The sequence below is a fragment of the Cervus canadensis genome, chromosome 28 (assembly GCF_019320065.1).
Source record: "Cervus canadensis isolate Bull #8, Minnesota chromosome 28, ASM1932006v1, whole genome shotgun sequence".
Taxonomy (NCBI): domain Eukaryota; kingdom Metazoa; phylum Chordata; class Mammalia; order Artiodactyla; family Cervidae; genus Cervus; species Cervus canadensis.
Window position 1 is genome coordinate 38,005,017 of NC_057413.1, and position 25,424 is coordinate 38,030,440.

A 25,424-nucleotide genomic window follows, 5' to 3' on the forward strand; every position below is an offset into this window, starting at 1 on the left:
ATAAAGTATAATCTTTAAAATCCATTGAACTGAAAAAGACAGAGATTCTGAAACCAGGAAGTCTTCACTGCTGGTGAGGGAAGAGCTTCTCTCACTTCTGTGAAGGCAGGCCCTTGGGAGCAGATTTTGGAAACATCCATCTAAATGGGCAGAGGGTCTATGATGAGGGAACACTTCTACTACGACTCCACATAATAACTCTAGATATAGGATAAGGGGCATCTGGTGACATGGTGATGGTGTCACTTCCTCAAGCCTCCAGAAATCTCCTGATATTGAAAATCTCCCTTTTATGGGAGTTGGGGCAGGGGGACCATGCAGCATGCAGGATATTAGTTCCCGAGCCCAAGAACTGAACCCATGTCCCCTGCAGTGGAAGCTCAGAGTCTTAACCACTAGACCACCAGGGAATTCCCCTATGTTATCCTTCAATAAACCATAAAAGGTCAAAATTCAGAAAAGAAGCTAGAGGAAAAAGCTACCCATCTCCCTGCAACTAAGTAACTCCCACCCCAGTTCAAAGGATTCAGATATATAGAGCATACTCTGGGCCACAGTTGGATAATAGTTTGTTATCAGAGATACACAATGTAAGAGATACTGTCATCTAAAGTTCACTTATACACCTCTTAGCATTCCCCACTAACAATTCCTACTTTTTAGACAAAGGAATATACAGAATATGAGAATATACAGTTTTACTCTCCAGATCATGCTAAAATATATATTTTAGCATGTAGTTTCACAAACCAGTGGTCAAAATACCACCTGGTTGCAAACACTAACATCTGACAAATAATAATATTGTTTGAAACACTATAATTGCACACACACAAAAAATGGGCTTCATGCAGTCAAAGGTATATTGCCTAAATAAATAGCATAAAAATAACATAGGGACTATATCATGTCATAAACTTGGTAATTGATTTCATTCATTTCTTCCACTGGGACTTCATTAGAACCTTTGTAATGGACTTGTGAAACAAGAGGCTTTAAGTTAATTTACCCACTGAAGCAGAATCCTGTAATTTTATAGTTAATGACTCTTAATAGCAAATCAAAAATGCCCTGGAGCCATGTGAAAGCAGCTGGGTCACTGGAAAGGATTTCCACCTTCTATCTCATTCATGGAGGTCAGATCAGTGAGGTGGATAAAGATGTTCAGACCCTGATCGGATTTAAGATGTTAAGTTAGGTGCTTGGCTAATGTATTTCCACCCTGTGGAAGCCACATAATGTGTTAAAGTCAAAGCGTTAGTCGCTCAGTCATGTCCAACTCTCTTTGGCCCCATGGACTGTAGCCCACTAGGCTACTCTGCCCATGGAATTCTCCAGGCAAGAATACTGGAGTGAGTTGCCATGCCTTCCTCCAGGGCATCTTCCCAACCCAGGGACTGAAACTACATTTCCTGTGTGTCCTGCATTGCAGGCAGATTTTTACCATCTGAGCCACCTATGAATCACCCAGTTTGAGAGGCGGCCAGTTGCCCAGAGGTAACCCCACTTTACCTCCACTCTGCTGACTGACCACTGTGAACAGAAGTGGACACCCTTAAATTTTTTTTTTTAAGATTTTCTATGTGGACTTTATTTTTAAAGTCTTTATTGAATTTGTATAACCCTGCTTCTGGTTTATGCCTTGGTTTTTTGCCTGCGAGGTATGTGGGATCTCAGCTCCCAACCAGGGATTGAACCCACACTTCCTGCATTGGAAAGTGAAGTCTTAATCATCACAGGACCACCATCCTGGAAGCACTTAAATATTAACAATTATTTAAAATTCCAAAGGACAGGGATATACTCAGAGTTACACGATGTAATCAAGTTTCCCAGAGCTGCCTGATAGCTCCTACCCAGACTCTACTGATAAATTAATGATGTCTCCAATTCTACTCACCAACATGCTTTCACCATGTCATCCTAAACTAAAAGCAGCATTTTATTTTGGTAAATGCAAAACTTGAAAACAGAAATTTTCTAAAAAACATGAGCAATCTTAGAAAACATCACCAAAATGTACTCTGCTTTTGAACCAACACTGACCTTCTGTTCCAAAAGCAATGTGTTTGTTGGGATTGCTGCAAAAGCCTTGTAGCTGGACTTGGTCTTGTATTGCTAGAATGGGGGGTAACCAGAAAGTAAGAATGGGGTTGAAAAGGGGAAAGAATGTGACATAATTTTAGACCAGTTCTACCAAGTTAAACGACACATTATCAAATGAAGGAAACAATGATTATGCTTCAACAACTTGCTTTTGGCAGAAAAAATCAGCTCTTCATGTTAATGTTTTATTAGAATGAGAAGCAAAGAAATATCACAGTAAAACACCAGCCTAGGGATTATAGGCAATTATATGCTATATCATTTCAGAGTTTAAAAACATTCTTTTTTACACAGTTATATGTAAATTTCTCATTGGCAGTATGCCCTGACAGGAATAATATTATATAAATATTTGGGGTATTTTTGCTTGATTCTCAAAGGAATGTGGATCTTTATTATGGTGCTATAATTAACAAATATTATTGCAATAAGTTTAATTGAACTCAATACATTCTCTTGCATCATTTATAAAAAAAGTGATCAGAACACATAAAATTCAGCAATGATTTTTAAAAAATAGTATTTTGAATAGATGTGATAGCAATTTAACTCCATAACAGGAAAACTAGAAGGCCATGCTCTTGGTCTTAAATTCATTTTTTAAACTTCATCACCCTCTCCTCCACTTTCCAATACAGTGATATCAAAGAATCAAAAGAAAATATTTCAACTTTTAAGTAAAAGTTGGTGTAATCTAATTCAGTTTTGTAGAGTATTTGGGGTCGAGCATGAGGAAACTGTAGAAATCAGGGTCACAGACATAATCAAAATCCCAGGGTTGACATTGCTCTGGGTGCCAAGTTCAAGGCTCCTCTCACTTCAAAAGTTTCTGTCTCAGGCAGCTTCCCCACTGGCCCCAAAGCTGTAGGAAACTGGCACACAGCGCCAGGCTGTCTTCATCCCCTGCAAGCAAACCAAAGGATCTACAGAAGAAGACAGTAATCAAGTAAAATTAAAAAATGCCAGGGCCAGAAGAAGCAATGTTTCAGCCCCTTCAAGCCCCGAGGCTCTCTGTTGACCTGGTACTGTAAGCCCCCTACATACGAACAAGTTCCGTTCCAAGAGTGCATTGTTACGTTCAATTTGTTTGTAAGTCCAACAAAGTTAGCCTAGATACTCAACTAACACATTTGGCTATATAGTACTGTACTATAATAGGCTTGTAATGCTTTTCATACAAATAAAATGTACATAAAGAATAAACACAAAAAGTGAAACATTTTCAAATTTACAGTACAGTACCTTGAACAGTTCAGTAGTACAGTACAAAAGCTGGGATATAGGGGCTGGCATGAACGCTCACATCTTTGAAAGGTTGAAACCTGAAGGTTCATATGTAGGGGACTTACTGCACTGCTACAGTCTCCAGAAAATAACGTATTTAGATTAAGGATTGAAGCAAAATGCCATCTCAGCATGGAGAATAAGAGCTGACATCTATAACTAGGCAAACAACATGCATTGCCTCATTTAATTTTGCAGAATCCCTATAACTAAACAGTCATTAAGCAAAGGCTATGTGGTGAGTTCAGATGACTCATCATCTAAGACCACAGCCCATATAAAATCTAAAAGATTTGGAATTCAGGTCCACCAGGCCCATATTTCTCAATAAGATATCTTCTCCCAAGGAATATCTAAACAGATAAATAATGCAGAAAAAATGTTATTAATACTCCACAGTGGTTTTGTGGATATTTAATTGCAACAATAGTTGCAATAATAACTAACAATCACTACAAGCCAGGTACTCTCTAAAAGCTTACTGTGTATTATCTCCCTGAGTTATCAAAACAAACCTATGACATAGATATTATATTACATTCACTTTATATATGGGAACTAAAAGGCTTCCCTAATAGCTCAGTTGGTAAAGAATCCGACTGCAATGCAGGAGATCCCGGTTCTATTCCTGGGTCATCAAGATCCTCTGGAGAAGGGATAGGCTACCCACCCCAGTATTCTGGCCTGGAGAATTCTATGGACTGTATAGTCCATGGGGTCACAAAGAGTCGACATGACTGAGAGACTTTCACTTTCACTTCAAAGCAGAGAGACACTAAGAAAGAACGTATCTAAGGTCACAGCTACTAAATCATCGCTGGGATTTGGACATGGGCGCTCCAGGTCAACAGCCATGATTCATCTACCATAGGACCTCACCTCATCTTTCAGGGTGCATAATCATTTATAACCTTTGCTCTCTCCTATCCTCAGCTGCACTAAAGAGTATAGTCAGAGCAATATCTTGCTATTATACATGTAATGCCATATAATCTTAGAATCAGAAGTGAAATTGAAGGCACTTTGGTTCAACCCCCCCAGCCAAAGCAGGAATCTCTCTGATCCCTTGTTCAGCCATACCTCCCAAGGTAGCATGTTCAGTTCTGTTAGAATTAGTACAAAATTCTCCTTTATACTGAGATGAAATATGCTTCTGCTAACTTACTCCTAGAGGACATTGGTCCTCTTTTTCCCTGTTTGACTAAGAACTCTCTTCTGTGTGATGGTTATGCGGCTGTTTCTATCAACCCCTTCCTTACTGATCCTCAACTGAAGAACTCCACTATCATTTCCTCCTGTCAATATTCCTTTAACACTTTTTAAATTTAATTTTGATTTTATATTAGAGTAAACTTGATTTACAGTGTTGTATTTTAAAAATGATACAAATGATCTTATTAAAAAACAGATGCAGACTGACAGAATTTGAAAACAAATTTATGTTTACCAAAGGAGAAAGGTGCGGGGAAGGATAAATAAGGAGTGTGGGATTAACATATACACACTACTATATGTAAATTTTAAAAAGATATGTTTAACTAGATGTATTTTTAACACAAGGTAGAATATCATCATCATTTACATGATATTGACAATAAACTCGATTAATACAGTGAAGATAATAATCATAGGAATGGTCTCCTTAGTTTCTGTGGTATGTTTAGAATACAGAAGTGAGTGACATTGAAGTCATTTTATATTATTGGAGCACCATGACTTAAAATTCCTAATTCTTTCATCTCTTTTTTTAAATCAATTTATTTTAATTGGTGGCTAATTACTTTACAGTATTGTGGTGGTTTTGCCATACATCGACATGAGTCAGCCACGGGTGTACAGGTGTCCCCTCATCCAGAACCCCCCCCAAGTCACTCCCCACCCCCATGGAGAACAGTGTGGAGATTCCTTAAAAAACTGGAAATAGAACTGCCATACGACCCAGCAATTCTACTGCTGGGCATACACACAGAGGAAACCAGAACTGAAAGAGACACATGTACCCCAATGTTCATTGCAGCAATATTTACAATAGCCAGGACATGGAAGGAACCTAGATGTCCATCGGCACATGAATGGATAAGAAAATTGTGGTACATAGACACAATGGAATATTACTCTTTCATCTCTTTTTAACATTTGGTTTATATTTGGTTGTCATTGTAAACTGTAAAGATAATTTTATGTTATTTCATGAACCATTTTTATCTTCATTCAAGTCACAAATTAAGGATAGAAAGCTCTTGCCTACTGGATTCTGCCAACCTGGTGGGCATCAATCCATCTTGTAAATTTACTTGGATACAGCAGTCCAACTAACGGAGTCATTCAACAAATTATTATTGAGTATCTACTTTTTCATGTGCATTGTTCTAAATATTAGAGATTCAGCAGTAAACAAAACTCACAAGACTTTACTCTCTAGAGTTGATATCTCATTGAACTGAAACAAACAAACAATAAACAAGTAATAAAGAAAAGTCCTAGAAAGATAAATAATATTCAGAAAATTAAAGTAAGATGATGAGATAGAGAATGATCTCAAGGATGCTTTGGATTAAGCATTCAGAACAAGTGGGAATTCACAGGAATACATCACTAGATCGCTAATAGGTCTAGTGGAAGATAGGAAAAAAGGAAGGTATCTTTCCTTGTTCATGATATCATGAGAGACATCACAAAACCTGGAACCTGGAAGGCATTCAACAAATGTCTATTGCTTTAAGAAAATCTCTGACCTCCAGTTATAGTTGTTTTTGTAAACATTCACAAACTAAGAAGTTGCTATAATTTTCAGAATTTACGTTGGAATTTTGTGTGAAAAAAATTGCTTGCTTCTTTTTTCTGGTAAATCTCTTCTTTTCCATAATTTACAATAGTTTTGCAATAGAAGTAGAAATTTCATCTTTCTTTTTTTGTGATACAGTGTTTCTAGACCAGGAGATTGAACTTCTTTACAGCAACCAGATGTCCTTTCTCGTACTTCCTGTATCTGGAGCCTTGTGCATCTCTAAGATACATGTTCCCATCACGGATGAAGGCAAAGTGAGCAGGGTCAAGTAGGAAAGACCAAGACTGAATATCAACATATTAGAATCAAGGGCACTCCAGAAAAACACCTGCTTCTGCTTCAGTGACTACACTAAAGCCTGTGACTCTGCAGATCACAGCAAACTGGGAAAAGTCTTCAAGAGATGGGAATACCAGACCACCTGACCTGTCTCCTGAGAAATCTGTATGCAGGTCAAGAAGCAACAGTTAGAACCAGACATGGAACAATGGACTGTTTCAAATCGGGAAAGCAGGACGTCAAGGCTGTATATTGTCACCCTGTTTATTTAACTTATATGCAGAGTACATCAAGCCAAATGCTGGGCTGAATGACTCACAAGCTGGAGTCAAGATTGCCTGGAGAAATATTAATAACCTCAGACATGCAGATGACCCCACCCTTATGGCAGAAATGCAAAAGGGCAAAATGGTTGTCTGAGGAGGACTTACAAATAGCTCAGAAAAACAGAAGCTAGAGGCAAAGGAGAAAAGGAAAGATAGACCCATTCGAATGCAGACTTCCAAAGAATAGCAAGGAGAGACAAGAAAGGCTTCCTCGGCAATCAATGCAAAGAAATAGAGGGAAACAATAGAATGGTAAAAACTAGAGATTTCTTCAAGAAAATTAGAAATACTAAGGGAACATTTCATGCAAAGATGGGCTCAATAAAGGACAGAAATGGTATGGATCAGACAAGCAGAAGATATAAAGAAGAGGTGGCAAGAATACATAGAAGAACTATAAAAAAAAGATCTTCATCACCCAGATCACACCACGATGGTGTGATCACTCACCTACAGCCAGACATCCTGGAATGAGAAGTCAAGTGGGCCTTAGGAAGCATCACCACAAACAAAACTAGTGGAGGTGATGGAATTCCAGTTGAACTATTTTAATTCCTAAAAGATGATGGTGCAAAAGTGCTGCACTCAATATGCCAGCAAATTTGAAAACTCAGCAGTGGTTACAGGACTGGAAAAGGTCACTTTTCATTCCAATCCTAAAGAAAGGCAATGCGAAAAAATGCTCAAACTACCACACAATTGCACTCATCTCACATGCTAGAAAAGTAAGCTCAAAATTCTCCAAGCCAGGCCTCAACAGTATGTGAACCGTGAACTTCCAGATGTTCAAGCTGGTTTTAGAAAAGGCAGAGGAACCAGAGATCAAATTGCCAACATCCACTGGATCATTGAAAAAGCAAGAGAGTTCCAGAAAAACATCTATTTCTGCTTTACTGATTACACCAAAGCCTTTAACTGTGTAGATCACAAAAAACTGTGGAAAATTCTTAAAGAGATGGGAACACTAGACCACCTTACCTGCCTCCTGAGAAACCTGTATGTAGGTCAAGAAGCAACAGTTAGAACTGGACATGGAACAACACATTGGTTCCAAATTGGGAAATGTCAAGGCTGTATATTGTCACCCTGCTTATTTAACTTTTATGCAGAGTATATCATACGAAATGCCAGCCTGGATGAAGCACAGGGTGGAATCAAGATTTCTGGGAGAAATATCAATAACCTCAGATACACAGATGACACCACCCTTATGCCAGAAAGTGAAGAGGATCTATAGAGCCTGTTGATGAAAGTGACAGAGGAAAGTGGAAAAGCTGGCTTAAAACTCAACATTCAAAAAACTTAGATTATGGCATCCAGTCCCACCACTTCAAGGCAAATAGATGGGGAAACAGTGGAAACAATGACAGACTTTATTTTCTTGGGTTCCAAAATCACTGCAAATGGTGACTGAAGCCATGAAATTAAAAGATGCTTGTTCCTTGGAAGAAAAGCTGTGACCAAGCTAGACAGCATATTAAAAAGCAGAGACATTACTCTGCCAACAAAGGTCCATCTAGTCAAAGCTATGGTTTTTCCAATAGTCATGTATGGATATGAGAGTTGGACTATAAAAAAAGCTGAGGGCTGAAGAACTGATGCTTTTGAACTGTGGTGTTGGAGAAGACTCTTGAGAGTCTCTTGGATTGCAAGGAGATCCAATCAGTTCATCCTAAAGGAGATCAGTCCTGAATATTCATTGGAAGGACTGATGCTGAAGCTGAAACTCCAGTACTTTGACCACCTGATGCGAAGAATTGACTCATTGGAAAAGACTCTGAGGCTAGGAAAGATTGAAGGTGGGAGAATAAGGGGACAACAGAGGATGAGATGGTTGGTTGGCATCACTGACTCAATGGACGTGAGTTTGAGCAAGCTCTGGGAGTTGATGATACATAGGAAAGCCTGGCGTGCTGCAGTCCATGGGGTTGCAAAGAATCTCACATGACTAAGCAACTGGACCGAACTGAACTGAATGGCAGAAAGTGAAGAGAAACGAAAGAGCCTCTTAATGAGGGTGAAAGAGGAGAGTGAAAAAGCTGGCTTGAATCTCAACATTAAGAAAACTAATGGCATCTGGTCCAATCACTTCATGGCAAATATATGGGGAAAAGGTGGAAACAGTGACAAATTTTATTTTCTTGGACCCAAAAATCACTGCAGATGCTAAGTGCAGCTATGAAATTAAAAGACGCTTGCTCCTTGGAAGAAAAGGTATGACAAACCTAAATAGCATATTAAAAAGCAAAGACATCATTTTGCCAACAAAGGTGCATACAGTCAAAGCTATGGTTTTTCTAGTAGTCATGTACAGATTGTGAGAGTTGGACCATAAAGAAGACTGAGCACAGAAGAATTGAAGCTTTTGACCTGTGGTGCTGGAGGAGTCTTGATTGTCCCTTGGGCCCCAAGGAAATCAAACCAGTCAATCCTAAAGTAAATAAGTCTTGAATATTCATTGTAAGGACTGATGCTGAAGTTGAAGCTCCAGTACTTTGGCTACCTGTTGAGAAGAGCCAACACTTTTAAAAAGACCCTGATGCTGGGAAAAACCAAAGGCAAAAGGAGAAGGGGGCAGCAACAGATGAGATGGCTAGATAGCATCACTGACTCTTATTGCCATAAGAGATGCCTTTTATGTCCACTATATTTCCTCTGTGTTTTCTTAACAATATTCTAATTTGGAACATATTTATTCTTCAGCATTTCAAGGCTTCCAGGTATTAAATCAAATATATTGACTTCTCTTCTTTGGTTTAAAATTACAAATCACTCCAGTCACTATAATTATAACTCAAATAATAATAATAGGCTGTAATATTAAAGACTGGAATCACCATTAACAAATCATACAAGGTAGAACCAATGAGGCTGACTTTGAATCCAGCAAAAAATTCAATGATAACTATTGTATCTCTTTAATTTGCAATCTATGCTTTCAGCCATCATTCAATAAATATTTCTTAAATATCTACTACATGACAGGTGCAGGGCAAAATTTAAGTTTAAAGAAAGAACTGGTATTTTGTATGCAAGTTTATCAGAGCTAATTCTATTTATAGGCAATGCTAGATATTGCAACATAAATCCTGGGTATGAAGATGAGGAAAGCAAGAACACCCTTCCCCTTCGGAAAATATTTCCCACCACTATTGCCACCATCACCCCTTCATTGTGTGTGTGTGTATGCATGCTAAATCACTTCAGTTGTGTCTGAGTTTGTGCGACCCTATGGATCGTAGCCTGCCAGGCTCTTGTGTCCATGGGATTCTCCAGGCAAGAATACTGGAGTGGATTGCCATGCCCTCCTCCAAGGAATCTTCCCAACCCAGAGATCAAACCTGTGTCTCTTACATCTCCTGCATTAGCAGGCAGGTTCTTTACCACTAGCACCACCTGGGAAGCCCAGGTAAAAGTGTTAGTCACTCAGCTGTGCCCAACTCTGTGAACCCTATGGACTGTAGCCCCCCAGGCTCTTCTGTCCATGAGCTTTCCCAGGCTAGAATACTGGAGTGGGTAGCCATTCCCTTCTCCAGTGGATGTTCTTGACCCAGGGATTGAACCCAGGTCTCCTGCATTGTAGGCAGATTCTTTACTGTCTGAGCCACCAGGAAAGCCCCCACCCCCCATCACTGACACGTTAAATTCAACACAGGCTCTAGTAATAAAGAGCTATGCGACCTCAGAACAAACTGTACCACTTGCCTTGAGAATCAGGGATGTGAACTCATGGCTACACTTTCAGTACATTCAGCTTCTCTGTATGCATGCATCGCATGGCTGAGAGCATCACTCCAAATGTCCACTTCCTGCTCCTCAGGGACCATGTTTACACTGCCCTAGTTAGAGTCTCCCTGAGACGAAAGCTCAAGCCAAGCCCTGATCCAATTCACGGAAGGAGGCTGCCCAGACATGTCCCTTACATCTGAGTTACTGGCAGAACGCAAGGTCCACACTGAGCCTGGTAACCGAAGTGGTGTGGGCGTAGCAGGCTGGCTGTAGACAACGGCCAGGCAGAGAAGGTGCAAGCTACCAGGAGAAGTTCCCCGAACAGCTCTTCCCAGGTTCCTTCTCCACAGCCGATTTATTTTTTTGTGTTTCTATCAAATGTATAGCATTTATTTCATTGCATTACAAGATTCTGCCATCCTTATTAGCCTCATAGGTCATTTAGAGGAGAGATTTTATATTATTTCCAACACCTAGTACCAACCTGGAAAAGAACAAATGTTCAGCAAATATTTGTTGAGTTAAATTGAAGTATTTAATTAAAAATTACAATAAGATTCAGAAAGTATAAAAAAACAAAATTTTAATTCCTCATCTGCTGTTCACGACTTAGAAAAGTCTCTTCTTTGAGTTAAACTGCACAATCATCCCTTAGTAAAAATGCATAACTCCCTGAGGATTAAAAAAAATAGGGCTTTGGTCAACCACTGTCACTTGAGTGTGAATCCTTCCTAAGACAAGTTCGGAAAAGCTAGCTGAAGAGAAGCAAAAGAATGGGATACAGAATTGGTTAGTTCTGAGATGGCAGGGATGTGACAATTGTGAAAATCTAGAATCCCCAGAAAGGTGCCAAGGTGGAGGATGTGGAGGAGAAGACAGTGGGAGAAAAGCAGAAAAAGTAAACAAAAAGATACACATGTCTAGCATCAGCTATTTTAATGACATTTTACATACAGCTGGCTTTGATGATGGCTGAATGTTTGCTAATCTACCTACAAAATATACCCAGAAACACTATCTTCTCCTTCACTGCCACCAGAGACACCATCATCCATCACTCCCCCACCCCCAGGTGGTTGCAATAGCTTCCTAAGGTCTCCTATCATCCCTCTCACCCTCTAACGGTCACAGCAAAGCAGCAAGATAGATTAAATTATGTCAAATGAATGAAAGTGGGTCATTTGTAGAGACGTGGATGGACTTATAGAGACTGGCAGACAGAGTGAAATAAGTCACAAAGAGAAAAACAAATACTTTATATTAAAATGCATATGTGGAATCTAGAAAAATGGTGCAGATGATCTTATTTGCAAAGCAGAAATAGAAACTTGGACGTAGAAAACAAATATATGGATACCAAGTGGGGAAGGGAAGTGGGATGAATTGGGAGATTGGGATTCACATATATACACCATCGATAGGTGTATATAAGATACAAAACTAACTGATGAGAACCTACTGTATCACACAAGGAACTCAACTCAGTGCTATGTGGTGACCTAAATGGGAAGGAAATCAACAAACGAGGGGATGTATGTGTATGTGCGACTTCCCAGGCGGCTCAGTGGTAAAGAGTCTGCCCGCAACGCAGAAGACGTTGGTTCTGTCCCTGAGTCAGGAAGATCCCCTGGAGAAGAAAATGATAACCCACTCCAGCATTCTTGCCTGGGAAATCCCATGGACAGAGGGCCCTTGTGCGGGCTATAGTCCACGGGGCTGTAAAGAGTCAGACTTCACTGAGTGACCCAACAACAACAGCAGTATGAACATGTGTAGCTGATTCACTCCGCGGTACAGGAGAAGCTAACACACATTGTAAAGCAACGACACTCCAATAAAGGTTAAATAAATTTAAAAAATAAGACACCCCAGTGGTTCCCTGACTTACTCAAATTAAACATCAAAGATTTAATACAGTAAAGAGTCCGAAATGCAGTACTTGGATGCAATCTCAAAAACGGCAGAATGATCTCTGTTCGTTTCCAAGGCAAACCATTCAATATCATGGTAATCCAAGTCTATGCCCCAACCAGTAACACTGAAGAACCTGAAGCTGAATGGTTCTATGAAGACCTACAAGACCTTTTAGAACTAACACCCAAAAAAAGATGTCCTTTTCATTATATGGGACTGGAATGCAAAAGTAGGAAGTCAAGAGATATCTGGAATAACAGGCAAATTTGGCTTTGGATACAGAATGAAGCAGGGCAAAGGCTAATAGAGTTTTTCCAAGAGAACGCACTGGGCATAGCAAACACCCTCTTCCAACAACACAAGATATGACTCTACACATGGACATCACCACACAGTCAATACCAAAATCAGATTGATTATATTCTTTGCAACCAAAGACGGAGAACCTCTATACAGTCAGCAAAAACAAGACTGGGAACTGACTGTGGCACAGATCATGAACTCCTTATTGCCAAATTCAGACTTAAATTGAAGAAAATGGGGAAAAACACTAGACCATTCAGGTATGACCTAAATCAAATCCCTTATGATTATACAGTGGAAGTGAGAAATAGATTTAACGGACTAGATCTGATAGACAGAGTGCCTGATGAACTATGGATGGAGGTCCGTGACACTGTACAGGAGACAGGGATCAAGAACATCCCCAAGAAAAAGAAATGCAAAAAAGCAAAATGGCTGTCTGAGGAGGTCTTACAAATAGCTGTGAAAACAAGAGACGCAAAAAGCAAAGGAGAAAAGGAAAGATATACCCATTTGAATGCAGAGTTCCAAAGAATAGCAAGGAGAGATAGGAAAGCCTTCCTTAGTGATCAGTGCAAAGAAATAGAGGAAAACAATAGAATAGGAAAGACTAGAGATCTCTTAAAAGAAAATTAGAGATATCAAGGGAACATTTCATGCAAAGATGGGCTCATTAAAGGACAGAAATGGTGTGGACATAACAAAACAGAAGATATTAAGAAGAGGTGGCAAGAATACACAGAAGAACTGTACATAAAAGATCTTCGCAACCCAGATAATCATGATGGTGTGATCACTCACCTAGAGCCAGACATCCTGGAATGTGAATTCAAGTGGGCCTTAGGAAGTATCACTATGAACAAAGTTAGTAGAGGTGATGGAATTCCAGTTGAGCTATTTCAAATCCTGAAAGATGATGCTGTGAAAGTGCTGCACTCAATATGCCAGCAAATTTGGAAAACTCAGCAGTGGCCACAGGACTGGAAAAGGTCAGTTTTCATTTCAATCCCAAAGAAAGGCAATGCCAAAGAATGCTCAACTGCAACACAATTGCACTCATCTCACACGCTAGTAAAGTAAAGCTCAAAATTCTCCAAGTCATGTTTCAGCAATACGTGAACCATAAACTTCCAGATGTTCAAGATGGTTTTAGAAAAGCCAGAGGAACCAGAGATCAAATTGCCAACATCCTCCAGATCATCAAAAAAGCAAGAGAGTTCCAGAAAATCATAGATGGTTTTGACTATGCCAAAGCCTTTGACTGTGTGGATCACAATCAACTGTGGAAAATTCTGAAAGAGATGGGAATATCAGGCCATCGGATCTGCCTCTTGAGAAACCTGTACGCAGGTCAGGAAGCAACAGTTAGAACTGGTTCCAAATAAGAAAAGGAATACGTCAAGGCTGTATATTGTCACCCTGTTTATTTAACTTATATGCAGAGTACATCATGAGAAACGCTGGGCTGGAGGAACACAAGCTGGAATCAAGATTGCCAGGAGAAATATCAATAACCTCAGATATACAGATGACACCACCCTTATGGCAGAGTGTGAAGAGGAACTAAAAAGCCTCTTGATGAAAGTGAAAGAGGAGAGTGAAAAAGTTGGCTTAAAACTCAACATTCAGAAAACTAAGATCATGGCACATGGTCCCATCACTTCATGGCAAATACATGGGGAAACAATAGAAACAGTGGCTGACTATATTTTTCTGGGCTCCAAATTCACTGCAGATGGTGACTGTAGCCATGAAATAAAAAAACGCTTACTCCTTGGAAGGAAAGTTATGACCAACCTAGACAGCATATTAAAAAGCAGAGACTTTGTCGACAAAGGTCCATCTAGTCAAGGCTATAGTTTTTCCAGTGGTCAGGTATGGATGTGAGAGTTGGACTGTGAAGAACCTGAGCACAGAAGAATTGATGCTTTTGAACTGTGGTGTTGGAGAAGACTCTTGAGAGTCCCTTGGACTGCAAGGAGATCCAACCAGTCCATCCTAAAGGAAATTAGTCCTGGGTATTCGTTGGAAGGACTGATGTTGAAGCTGAAACTCCAATATTTTGACCACCTGATGCGAAGAGCTGACTCATTGGAAAAGACCCTGATGCTGGGAAAGACTGAAGGCAGGAGGATAAGGGGACAACAGAGGATGAGATGGTTGGATGGCATCACCGACTCAATGAACATGAGTTTGGGTAAACTGAGGGAGCTGGTGATGGACAGGGAGGCCTGGTGGGCTGAGGTTCATGGGGTCGCAAAGAGTCGGACACAACTGAGCGACTGAACTGAACTGAACTGTGCTAAATATCTTGTGATAATCTATAAGGGAAGAGACTCTGGAAAACACCATATATATATATATATACTGAATCACTTTGCTGTACATCTGAAACTAACACAATATTGTAAATCAACTATGCATCAGTAAAAGTAAATAAATTAAAATTTAAAATATTGAAGACTTAGAAGTGGTCCACAAGTCCTCATAGGACCAAGCTCTCCCAGTTACATCTCCCTCTGACAACCGCAGCTTCCCCCACTCACTCTACTTTGCCACCCTGGCTCCCTATCTGTTCTTTGTTCCGGCCTGGTGGTCTGTGGCCTTAGGAATTTTTCCTGACTATACTCTCTCAAGAAGCATCAACTCCACAGATGTCACCCTCTCAAAGAAACCTATCTCCACCACCCAATATAAATTTATGAAAACCACCACCTCTTACCCTGATAGACTTTCCTCCAAACCACTATGATCTTCTCATAGACAAGACAATTTACTTATTGAGGAGGGAGGGTTGTTTCTCTTTCACCGTAGATTATAAACATTCTTTTAGCAGGCATTTTGTGCAATTTTATTGGTTTCAACATCTTCGCAACTTTGAAATGTATACATAATAAGCACTCAATGCATACTGATTATAGGAATGAGTGATTTGTTGTGAATCCAGATTAAAACCTCCATTTTTCCTCATGAAGGTACATTTCATATTGTTTGTTTCCCAGATTACATGAGGATCAGCAGAAATGGAGACAGTCACATAGAAGCTTACCACCAAGTCTCCAGTGTGATATATTTGGAAATGTTATGATGCCTTAAAGGAATGAGAGTTTATAAATAAAACTGCTGTTTTATTTTATAAAATGTTTATAAATTTTATTTTATAAAATGTTTATAAATAAAACATCAGTTTTATTTATAATATTTATAATATTATTATACATTATTATATGTTATATATAATAATATATATTATATGTAATATTTATATATATTTTATTATATATTATTATATATATTTTATATATTATTATAATATTGTTTATAATAAAACGTCAGTTTTATAGAAGTTCAGGAAATATCAAAAAGCTCCCAAATGATTATCTAAATAAGCTATGTGCCTAGACAGCGTTCAAGCCAGGGCAGCCACACCACTGGACCCTCACAGAGCTCTAGACCATCATCAGTGAGGAGCAAAATGAATGAGTTTTTGATATAATGACCATCCCAAATTTCCATATGGAATGCCATGATAACCCACTAGGAGAAAAATATGAACTATTTTATAAGTGAAGGCCAAATATATTAGAAGCCCAAATACAACTCTGTGGATTAGTTTTCTGATATTCAGGCTTCCCCAAGGCGAAAAGAAAGGTCTCCAACAATACACATGTTGCTCAAAGAGCCATGGGAGCAACATGAAGGAGACACCCATCCTGTCCAGGGCCATGATTATAATGTGAAGTCGTTTATTTTCAACCATAGCTGAAATTAAAATATAGCCATTACATTATATAGACTCAGAACCTTAAGATTCTATCTATGAGAAAGAAATATCAGACACGTCTTATCCCTGAATTTAGCTCAGCATTATCCAGCTGTTCCATTTTATTTTCATATAAAAGGAGAATAGGGCCCAGGCTTGGAACTAATACCTTTCAAGCACTGATGTCTTAATTTGATCATCTTCTGTATAATAGGACCACTCTCCTTTTGGGATCTGGCACTGAGGGAAGCTGATCTAAATCTGAAACTCTTTGACTTCAAAGAGGGTTCTGTGCTCAGGTTAGAACCACAGTGGAAAGAGCCAGATAAGAAACTCCATAAAAACACGGAAATTATTTGATATCCCAAAGCTTTTGTCTATTTCCTCCTATCAATCTATAAAACAATCTTAGCAATTTAAGCAAAGCTAGTCAAACATCAAAAGAAACTGGGAATTGGGGTAAGCTTATCTCTTCCAGTATCCATCAGTGTTCATTTTAATAAACTTTTTATACTCAAGTTTATATATGAGTGTGTGTGTGTGTGTGTGTGTGAATCCCCTGGTGCCTCAGACGGTAAAGAGTCTGCCTGCAATGCGGGATACCCAGGTTCGATCCCTGGGTCGGGAAGATCCCCTGGAGAAGGACATGGCAACCCACTCCAGTATTCTTGCCTGGAGAATCCCATGGATGGAGGGGAATGGTGGGCTACAGTCCATAGGGTTGCAAAGAGTCACACACGACTGAGCAACTTCACTTTACTTTGTTTCACATATATATATATATATAAAACTCTCTCTCTCTCTCTTTCTCTCTCTCTCTCTCTCTCTATACACACACACACACACACACACACACACACGGGCTGATTTTTACCTAGAGAGATAATAGCAAAAAAAAAACAAGGAGGAAATAAATATGATAAAGAGAGTTATTCAAGAGAAACTAATTTTTCAGAAGTTATTATAAATTTTATCCATTATATGAAACATTTTTCTGTTCAAAGAAACAGATAAAAATGGATAAATTATCACCACTCTTCATATTTTAATACAGTTCATCAAATTTTATCATGCATTTCTATAAGCTTGAATTATATGAACTTGGAAATAAAGAAACTAAACAGGAATAAATAAAGCAAATGCCAAGAATTCTTCAATACTGGGAGTAGTAAGTGAGCTGCGAAGGAACAGGTCATCAAAAAACTTGATTTTAGGACAAAAAGATTTTATCAGAATTCCCTTCAGGCTCATCCTCTTCCAACTCTTCAAAAACAGGACAAAACATAAACAAAGCGAAGTGAACCACAAACAGAAACTCTCTAAAGAAGCCAGTGGAGTAAAACTACTTTTCACAAAGGTAAAGAATAATTTAAGTATAACGCAGTGTGGTTTAAGAGATAATTGTCAATAAATTCAGGAAAAGGTAATGTTTAAATCACCAGGGTTTTTTTTCTTAATATATCACAAGTGAATTCCATAATAATATATATGTATTGAAAAAATAACCACCAGCTCATTTACTTCAAATAAACCACTTTTTCAAATTTAAAATTAGGGTAAAAGATTTCTTCCATCCCATTTGCTTTTTAAAATAGAAGGACTTCATAATCTGGAAAATTACATTTTAAAATGATCCAAATATTATATCAATTGATCATACTAATCATCATCTCATAATGATGATTTCCTTCCTAAGAACTAATAAATCAAGCTAAAATTATAATGAATATGAGTTATTGCTTTGTTGCAGTAAATCTCAGTTTAAAAAAAATGGCTTCAAGATTCGGTAGGCTTCAATTAATATAAATGTCATCTCAGTCAGCATAAGAAACATTACCTGAGCAAGCTATTCATTGAACAACAGTTTCTTGGTACAGAGAATGGAGAAAATAATATGACCAATCTTATACGGTCATAACAAAATTAACAGACATAGTCTCTTCTAATTAAATTTTAACAGCTTTGGTAACTACTATGATGGTTCATGATTCACAGAGAGTTTTTGATCTCTGTTACCGTAATTATCATTGCTATTATCACTAGTTGATGATAAGACCAGTATTCTTATGTGTCCACATACATTCATCTGGGACCATCTTCTGTATATTCAGTCAGGTCATTTAACATTTCTGAAATGCCAACTGCTTTCCTCTTCATTAAGCTAAATCCTAAACATTTCCAACCAGGCCTGACATTTATGATAACTTCCCTCACTAACCATATTCCATAACAATATTTCTCTGAATTCAGTGACCTTTTATACATAATCTGTATTATACTGTTAATATTGCCTTGCCCTTGTTTTCTAGGTTTACTGTAAATTTACTAAGTCTCTACAGCTTCTCCACATTATATATATATGTATGTGTGTGCATGCTAAGTCGCTTCAGTTGTGTCCGACCCTTTGTGATCCTATGGACTGTAGCCTGCCAGGCTCCTCTGTCCATGGAATTCTCCAGGCAAGAATACTGGAGTGGGCTGTCATTTCCTGCTCCAGGGGTCTTCTGACCCAGGGATATAACCCACGTCTGTTTCCTGCATTGGCAGGAGGGTTCTTTACCACCTGGGAAGCTCAGATATATGTATGCTTTTCTGCTAAATAAAAAATTGTATTTTAAGACAAAGGATTATCTTTTCCTTAAAAATAAAACACACATCCTCTAAAAAGCTAGTATAGCGGTGGGCATACAGTAGATGTCTAATGCATGCTTTTAAGGTGAATCAAATTGTAATCTTAATAGGTTAAGATCTTATTAATACAAGATCATGTGGCTCTTTCATCTTTCCCATGATTAGTTCACCACCCCGACAGTGATAGAGTTGAACACAATCTCCATGGAATCAACCTGAATGCTCTAATGGTGTTATTTCAATACACTGAACTGAAAATCCCAATCCCCTTCTAAATTCAGGCATTTTCATAATTTTATTTCATGTGTATAATAATGACTGAATTCTAAGCTATCTATCTAACCACAGATAAACTCCACATTGTAAGTTACATGGGAACAGCTGGGAAGCTGGCAGAGGTGCCATTCTAGAGCAGAGGTGCCTTCTTCCAGGACAAATAAACCATGAATGCTATGGGTAACTCCTTCAAACGTTTCCCTTCTCACATTAAGATAGATGCCGATCCACATCCTTGTTCAACAGGTTATGTCGGAGCATTTAAAAGTCAATATTTCTCCTCTCTTAGATTCTATTTCCCTATACCCAGCCTGTCCACTCTTTCTGTATTTTATAATCATTATGTATTTAGTGTTTAGAATAAGGCAAATAGTTTTCACATACAAAGGAAATTTCTATTCTATTTTGCCATATATATATATTAATATATAACTAAACACATATTGATTTAGCTTGAGGTTTATGGAAAGCAATAAAGAAATCAACATTGTAGAAGGGGAAAAAATTAATAATAATAAATAAATGCCAGCAAAGGAAATAGAAAGTTTTCAAATTGACTTTGCAATCATTTGGGGCTTGACATATAAAATTCCATTTTACACTAATCCTATCTACTATTCTATCAGTATAGGATATCTTGGTGGATAATAGGGTTCATGTTATTAAATAAATCATAAATGTATCATATTCCCAAATCTCATCTAACTGCTCTAAATTCCATCTTTGGGATCAATAATATAACTCATTATGCCTGGGGAAAAATGCCCTTAAGGCCATAGATATAAAAAGTTACCATAAGAGGATTTGCAAAATCAAAGAGGTTTTCAGAAACATGCACAATTTTAAACAGATTATAGTTCATCCACATATTCAAATATACCAAGTCTTATATCCTCTTGCACTACCTCCTTGTAGGAGCAGAATGAATATCATAATCATTGATTTTCCCCTGGAGAAAAAATTCTTCTGTATTTCAAAAGCAGCATGCACCATGCAACGTGCAAAAGAAATACCTTGGGTTTCTTATTCTCAGGGCCTGCTGACATGGACAAGGTACAAGGTGCACTCAGCTCCTGGGTTCTTGTTAGAGAGAAGGGAGGTGTCGGGGCTGAGACAGATGACCTGTGCTCAGATACAGAGCTTTCGGGTTTCCCAAGTCTTGAAGGCAGGGTAAGATCTGGGTGCAGCGCGGAGGGGCTGAGCTGGCGTGCTTTTGTGGGAGGATTAGCCAGGGGGAGGGCAGAGGGCCCTAGACGGGGAAGAGAGGCAGAGCTGGAGCTGGAGACAGGGGCTGGGCATGGAGTAGACGGAGTCTGCCCTTGGCCAGAGGCCGGCGCTTGTGCACTCCTGGATCGGTTTATCAGATTTGAAAGAGCTGGGGACGGATGGTAGAGTCTCTCTGGTGAGGAGAGCCTGGCCCTTGGGTTAGTGGGAGGAGACACAGAAGACGATGTGGAGGAAGGTGATGGAGAAGCATGCGAGCAGATATCCCTGGGCTTTCCCGGGCCTCTGGGGTCAGCATCCTGTCTGCCTTTGGAAGGCAGAGGAGAAAAGCTTGGAGGGACGGGAGGCAGACCCACAGAGCTGGAGGTACCGGTTTGCAGCTGGGAAGTCACTGGGCTGCTCTTCAGAGTCGGGGATGGCATTTTCTCTACAATCACAGAAGCGAAGCTGCTACTGCCCTGTTTTGGGGGAGAGAGGGCCGATGCCTGGGGAGAGGGAGCAGCTTTGGTGGGAGAAGAAAAGGGGAAGGATGGCTGGCTGAGGTGGGAAACCGGGTTTTCCCTTTGCTCTGGAGACCCCGATCGCAGGGAGCAACTTGAGAGGGATTTCTTAGGTGTGGGTGGGGTTTGTTTGGCTTTTTGATCAAGCGTGAGCGTGGAGGACGCCAGGGAGTTGAGAGAGAAGGTGGGACAGGAGGCCGGGGAAAGGGGCCTTTGGTGAGAAGGGTTGGACTTGAGGATGGCAGTGAGAACGGAAAGCCTGGAGGGCACCAGGGGTTTCACCCCTGGCCTTGAGAGGCTCCCGCTGGAGGACGCTTGGCTACAGACCGTGGAGGAAGAGCCGTGGAAAGGGGAGGGGAAAGCTTTGGGACTCGGCGAGAGCGAGTGCGTGACGATGCGGACTGGGATGTAGGAGGCTGCACCCGACTTCAGAGAAGCACCGGAGGCTGGTGAAGGAGAAGAGGCTCTCGGACTCTCTTTGGGACTAAGGACGTTCGAGGTGACCGTCTTCTTGAGGACTTCGGGAGGCTGCCCCGGGTTCTGCTGTGCTGTGCTTGGACCTGACACCTGAGCGGGCTGGGGGACCTGCGACGTCGAGGACGTGCCCTTCGGTGCAAAAAAGGGTGCAGAGTGAGCGGAAGTTTGAAAGTACGTGGTTGTTTCTTCCACCAGGGCCCCACGGGCATCCAGCCTCCTCGAGTGGAACTCCTCCAGGACAGAGGCGCCGGCGAGGTCGCCTGGGGCAGGTGGTGTTTTCTGATTAGTTGGAGAAACAAAGGAGAAAGCAGGTGGTTTACAGGCAAGCTGCTCAGAGGCAGTGGGAGAAGTTAACTAGAGGAAAGAGAAATAGACAGGGTCATAGGACATCATTTGTGAAACTGTCAAAGCATTCTTGTCACTGGTGCGTTTATGCAAACAGTCCTATTTGTTTACACAAGGAAGCCCTTAAACCTCCCCCAAAATGGAAGAAACTCAGTTTTGCTAGTGAGGCGTTTCTTTGAATTTGAAATAAAATATAAATAAATGGTGAACTCTTAGACACTAGATCTCATTTATTCCCCAGAATAAACATCAATATAAAATTGTATTTGCATGTCTCCCTTTGGAAAGCAATTCATTGACAAAATCTAAAAGAGTTATCTTCTTTTGGAATTGGGTGATTTGAAAAGATTTAAATCATCATTAATATAAATTTCAAAATGCACTTCAGAAAAGGAAATAGCTTTTTTTCCATTGTAAGACTATAAACCATAATATGATAAAAATGATTACAATCTTTCAAAAGTTTAACACACTTTGTTTAAAATTCTAAAAACTTAGACTTTTCCTACACATTGTAAACCTGAAAATAATGCCCAGAATTCAAAAGATACAGCACCCAACATCACCATACAGTGATAAATAGAGAATGAAAGCCAAGGGTGAAATAGGGATGGAGTTTTAGCTTATGAAAAATATTTTCCCTAATTACTTGTCAGAATGGACAGTTAACAAATGATGTGAGTTATGCTGGAAGGAATGAATAGATAAGCAGAGTACTTTACAAATGCAATCTGCCTGAAACAATGCAATTCACCAATCCACATCAAATAAAAAGAAAATAAAGAAATAATGTCCCAAAGTGGTTAGGGAGAGCCCATAAAATAACTGGGTATCTGTATTCTTGTGCTATTTTTAAAAATTATCCAGAATTTTAAGACAAGTACTGAAATTATAAATGATTCTAAAGCCAAATCTTTTAAAGTGGTTTCCTTTCAAAATTATTGATTGGGGTCTATCAGTCCATAAGGGAAAGGAAAATATTTGTACCAAAAAAGAATTTAGAAAATATCTGTTATCGAAAACATTAATAAATATTTATTGTTATATATGTATATATAATATATAACAAGTTATATTGCAGTATATATCAGAAAAGCTTACAACCATAATAATTAACTTAGCAAGAGCTTCATTTATAAACTCAGTAAAAGATATTTCTTGATTTTACTTTTTAACACGTTAAAAAGGTGCCCATCAGACCGAATGTGAAGATTTTCACATCAGAGCTTTGAGTCCTAAAAATATCTAAAACTGATAAATGCAAACAACTCATCTGAAACTTGTATGTTTCTGAACTAATGCATCCAAAATATTCCTTTCTTTTCATATGTAAATTTGTTTGTAAATTTGCAACACAGAATTCTTGCCACATAAATAATTGTTGAGTAATTTTGGCATGTAACCCAGAATATCTGAAAATCAGGGATAATTAAAAATCAAGCAGAATTCAATAAAATTGAGATAGAAAGTTTAACAACCTCCTCACATACATTTTACTTAGAAACAATTCTGCTTATCCAGTGTTTGTAAAACCAACTCATAAGATTAGCTGTAAGTGAAAGTTTTTCTCTGTTTCCAATGATTGATCTCTTCTCACAGAATGAATGAAGAAATTTCCAGACTATGTAGAGTCTCTTTTTATGTTATGCCATAGCTTTTGGTATAAAAAAATTTAAATTAATCACAGCCACAAAAATCCCATTACCTTTTCAGCCATGTTTCCAAATAACTTCATTTTATATAACAAACTCACTAATTCATCCTGATTGTCCTGTTAAAATCACAGGACTGTGATTTTGAGGGTCTTATCAAAAGAAAAGACTCTTCTCTCCAACTTCCTCAAGACCATGGCTTCTAATTACCAAACATTCTATTGCATGAAGTCCTGTCTTACCTAATATAAGTAATTCTAAAACTTGATTACTGAAGAACTAAGAAAAGTTCAAAGAGAAAGATTTTGAAGAGTCTAAGAGTGTTTTCATTATATTTTTCTAATAAATGTATTAATAAGCATTTGCAATATATTTTTCTAATTTTATATTATCCTAATTTATACTAAAATAAAAATGTGGTACCATATTCTTATAAAATTCCCAGAAGAGGAGAATGCCTTTTGTAACAAAAAAGATTCATTTCTTGAGTTCCTCTTATTAATAAGTTAAAAAAAAAAAGAGGGTATAAAGACATGAATAATTTTTTTCCATTTATTTTTATTAGACATGAATAATTTTATGCAGAAAGAAAGGATGGATACCTGTCAAAATTTAGTCAATTTACTCAGAATAGGCCTTTTATTTTACTTCTCACCTGTAAACCCCTTACAGGGGATAATATACTTCTCTAAGATGCCTGCAAGTTATTTCAACCCCTTCATCCTCTCACATTAATACCCTCTGTTCTGTTCTCTAGGTTTGTTACTGATGCACTAATTCCTTCTCTCTCAAGCCTGTTCTCTGTCTTCTCCTCCATTTATTTTCTAACCTGACCTTTTTTGATGCCTTTGCTTCAGAAACTTCTCTAAAAACACTGCTGACCATGTTCTCTCATCCCCAGCTCTCTTCTGACTCCTTGAGACCCCCTTACCATACACCTCCTTCAAAATCATTTTCAAAGCTTTCTCCTAGAAAAACTATCCTGAGCTCTGAATACATTCACAATAATCTCTGTAACAGAGGATGCTTGCAATGTTCTGCTCTCATCAGGTGGATGGTCTTAATCCTAAATCCACCCTTGGATCCTACGTAACAGAGATTATCAGTAATTTGAACAACCAATCTCTGTAATAGAGTTGCCCCGTCATTTTAGTAAGTCTAAAATTAACTGTTTCTCAACACTTTTCACAATAGCCAACATATGGAAACAACCTAAATGTCCTTCAGCAGATGAATGGGTAAAGAAGACGTGATACATACATAAAATGGAATACTACTTAACCATAAAAAGAATGAAATAACACCATTTGCAGCAACATGGATGCAACTAGAGAGTGTCATACTATGCAAAGTAAGTCAGAAAAATAAAGATAATACCATATGGTATCACTTACATGTGGAATCTAAAATACGACACAAGTGAACCTAACTTCGAAAAAGAAACAGACTCACAGACATAGAAAATAGACTTGTGGTTGCCAAGGGAGAAAGGTTTGGGGGAGAGATGAGTGGGAGACTGAGGTTAGCAGATACAAACTATTACATGTAGGATGGATAAACAAGATCCAACTATACAGCACAGAGAACTATATTCAGTATCCTATCATAAGCCATAAAGAAAAAGAATATGAAAAAATGTGTATATATATATATATGTATAATTGAATCATTTTGCTGTACTGTAGAAATTAACACAGCATTGTAAATAAACAATACTTCAATAAAAATTAAACAAATAAAATTAACTGCTTCTGTGTATATTCAGTTTTTTCCCAGTGTGTCCATGGATTCTGAAACATCAGACTCAAAGCCAGAGTGCCTGATCTG

General features: G+C 38.7%; 1 protein-coding gene across 14 annotated transcripts in view; it reads right to left on the reverse strand.

Moving 5' to 3' along the window:
- Nucleotides 1-25,424, reverse strand: part of LOC122429488 (muscular LMNA interacting protein) — a 293,970-nt gene that overhangs the window by 104,389 nt on the left and 164,157 nt on the right. For 10 of the 14 annotated variants that reach the window (XM_043449811.1, XM_043449801.1, XM_043449802.1 and 7 more), the window contains 2 exons: nt 20,413-21,954; nt 2,047-2,118 (listed from right to left, as the gene is read on the reverse strand). In XM_043449811.1, coding sequence (XP_043305746.1) covers nt 2,047-2,118; nt 20,413-21,954 — 1,614 coding nt within the window. The remainder of the gene's footprint in view (nt 1-2,046; nt 2,119-20,412; nt 21,955-25,424) is intronic. The other 4 variants (XM_043449813.1, XM_043449812.1, XM_043449804.1 and 1 more) reach the window with 3 other exon arrangements.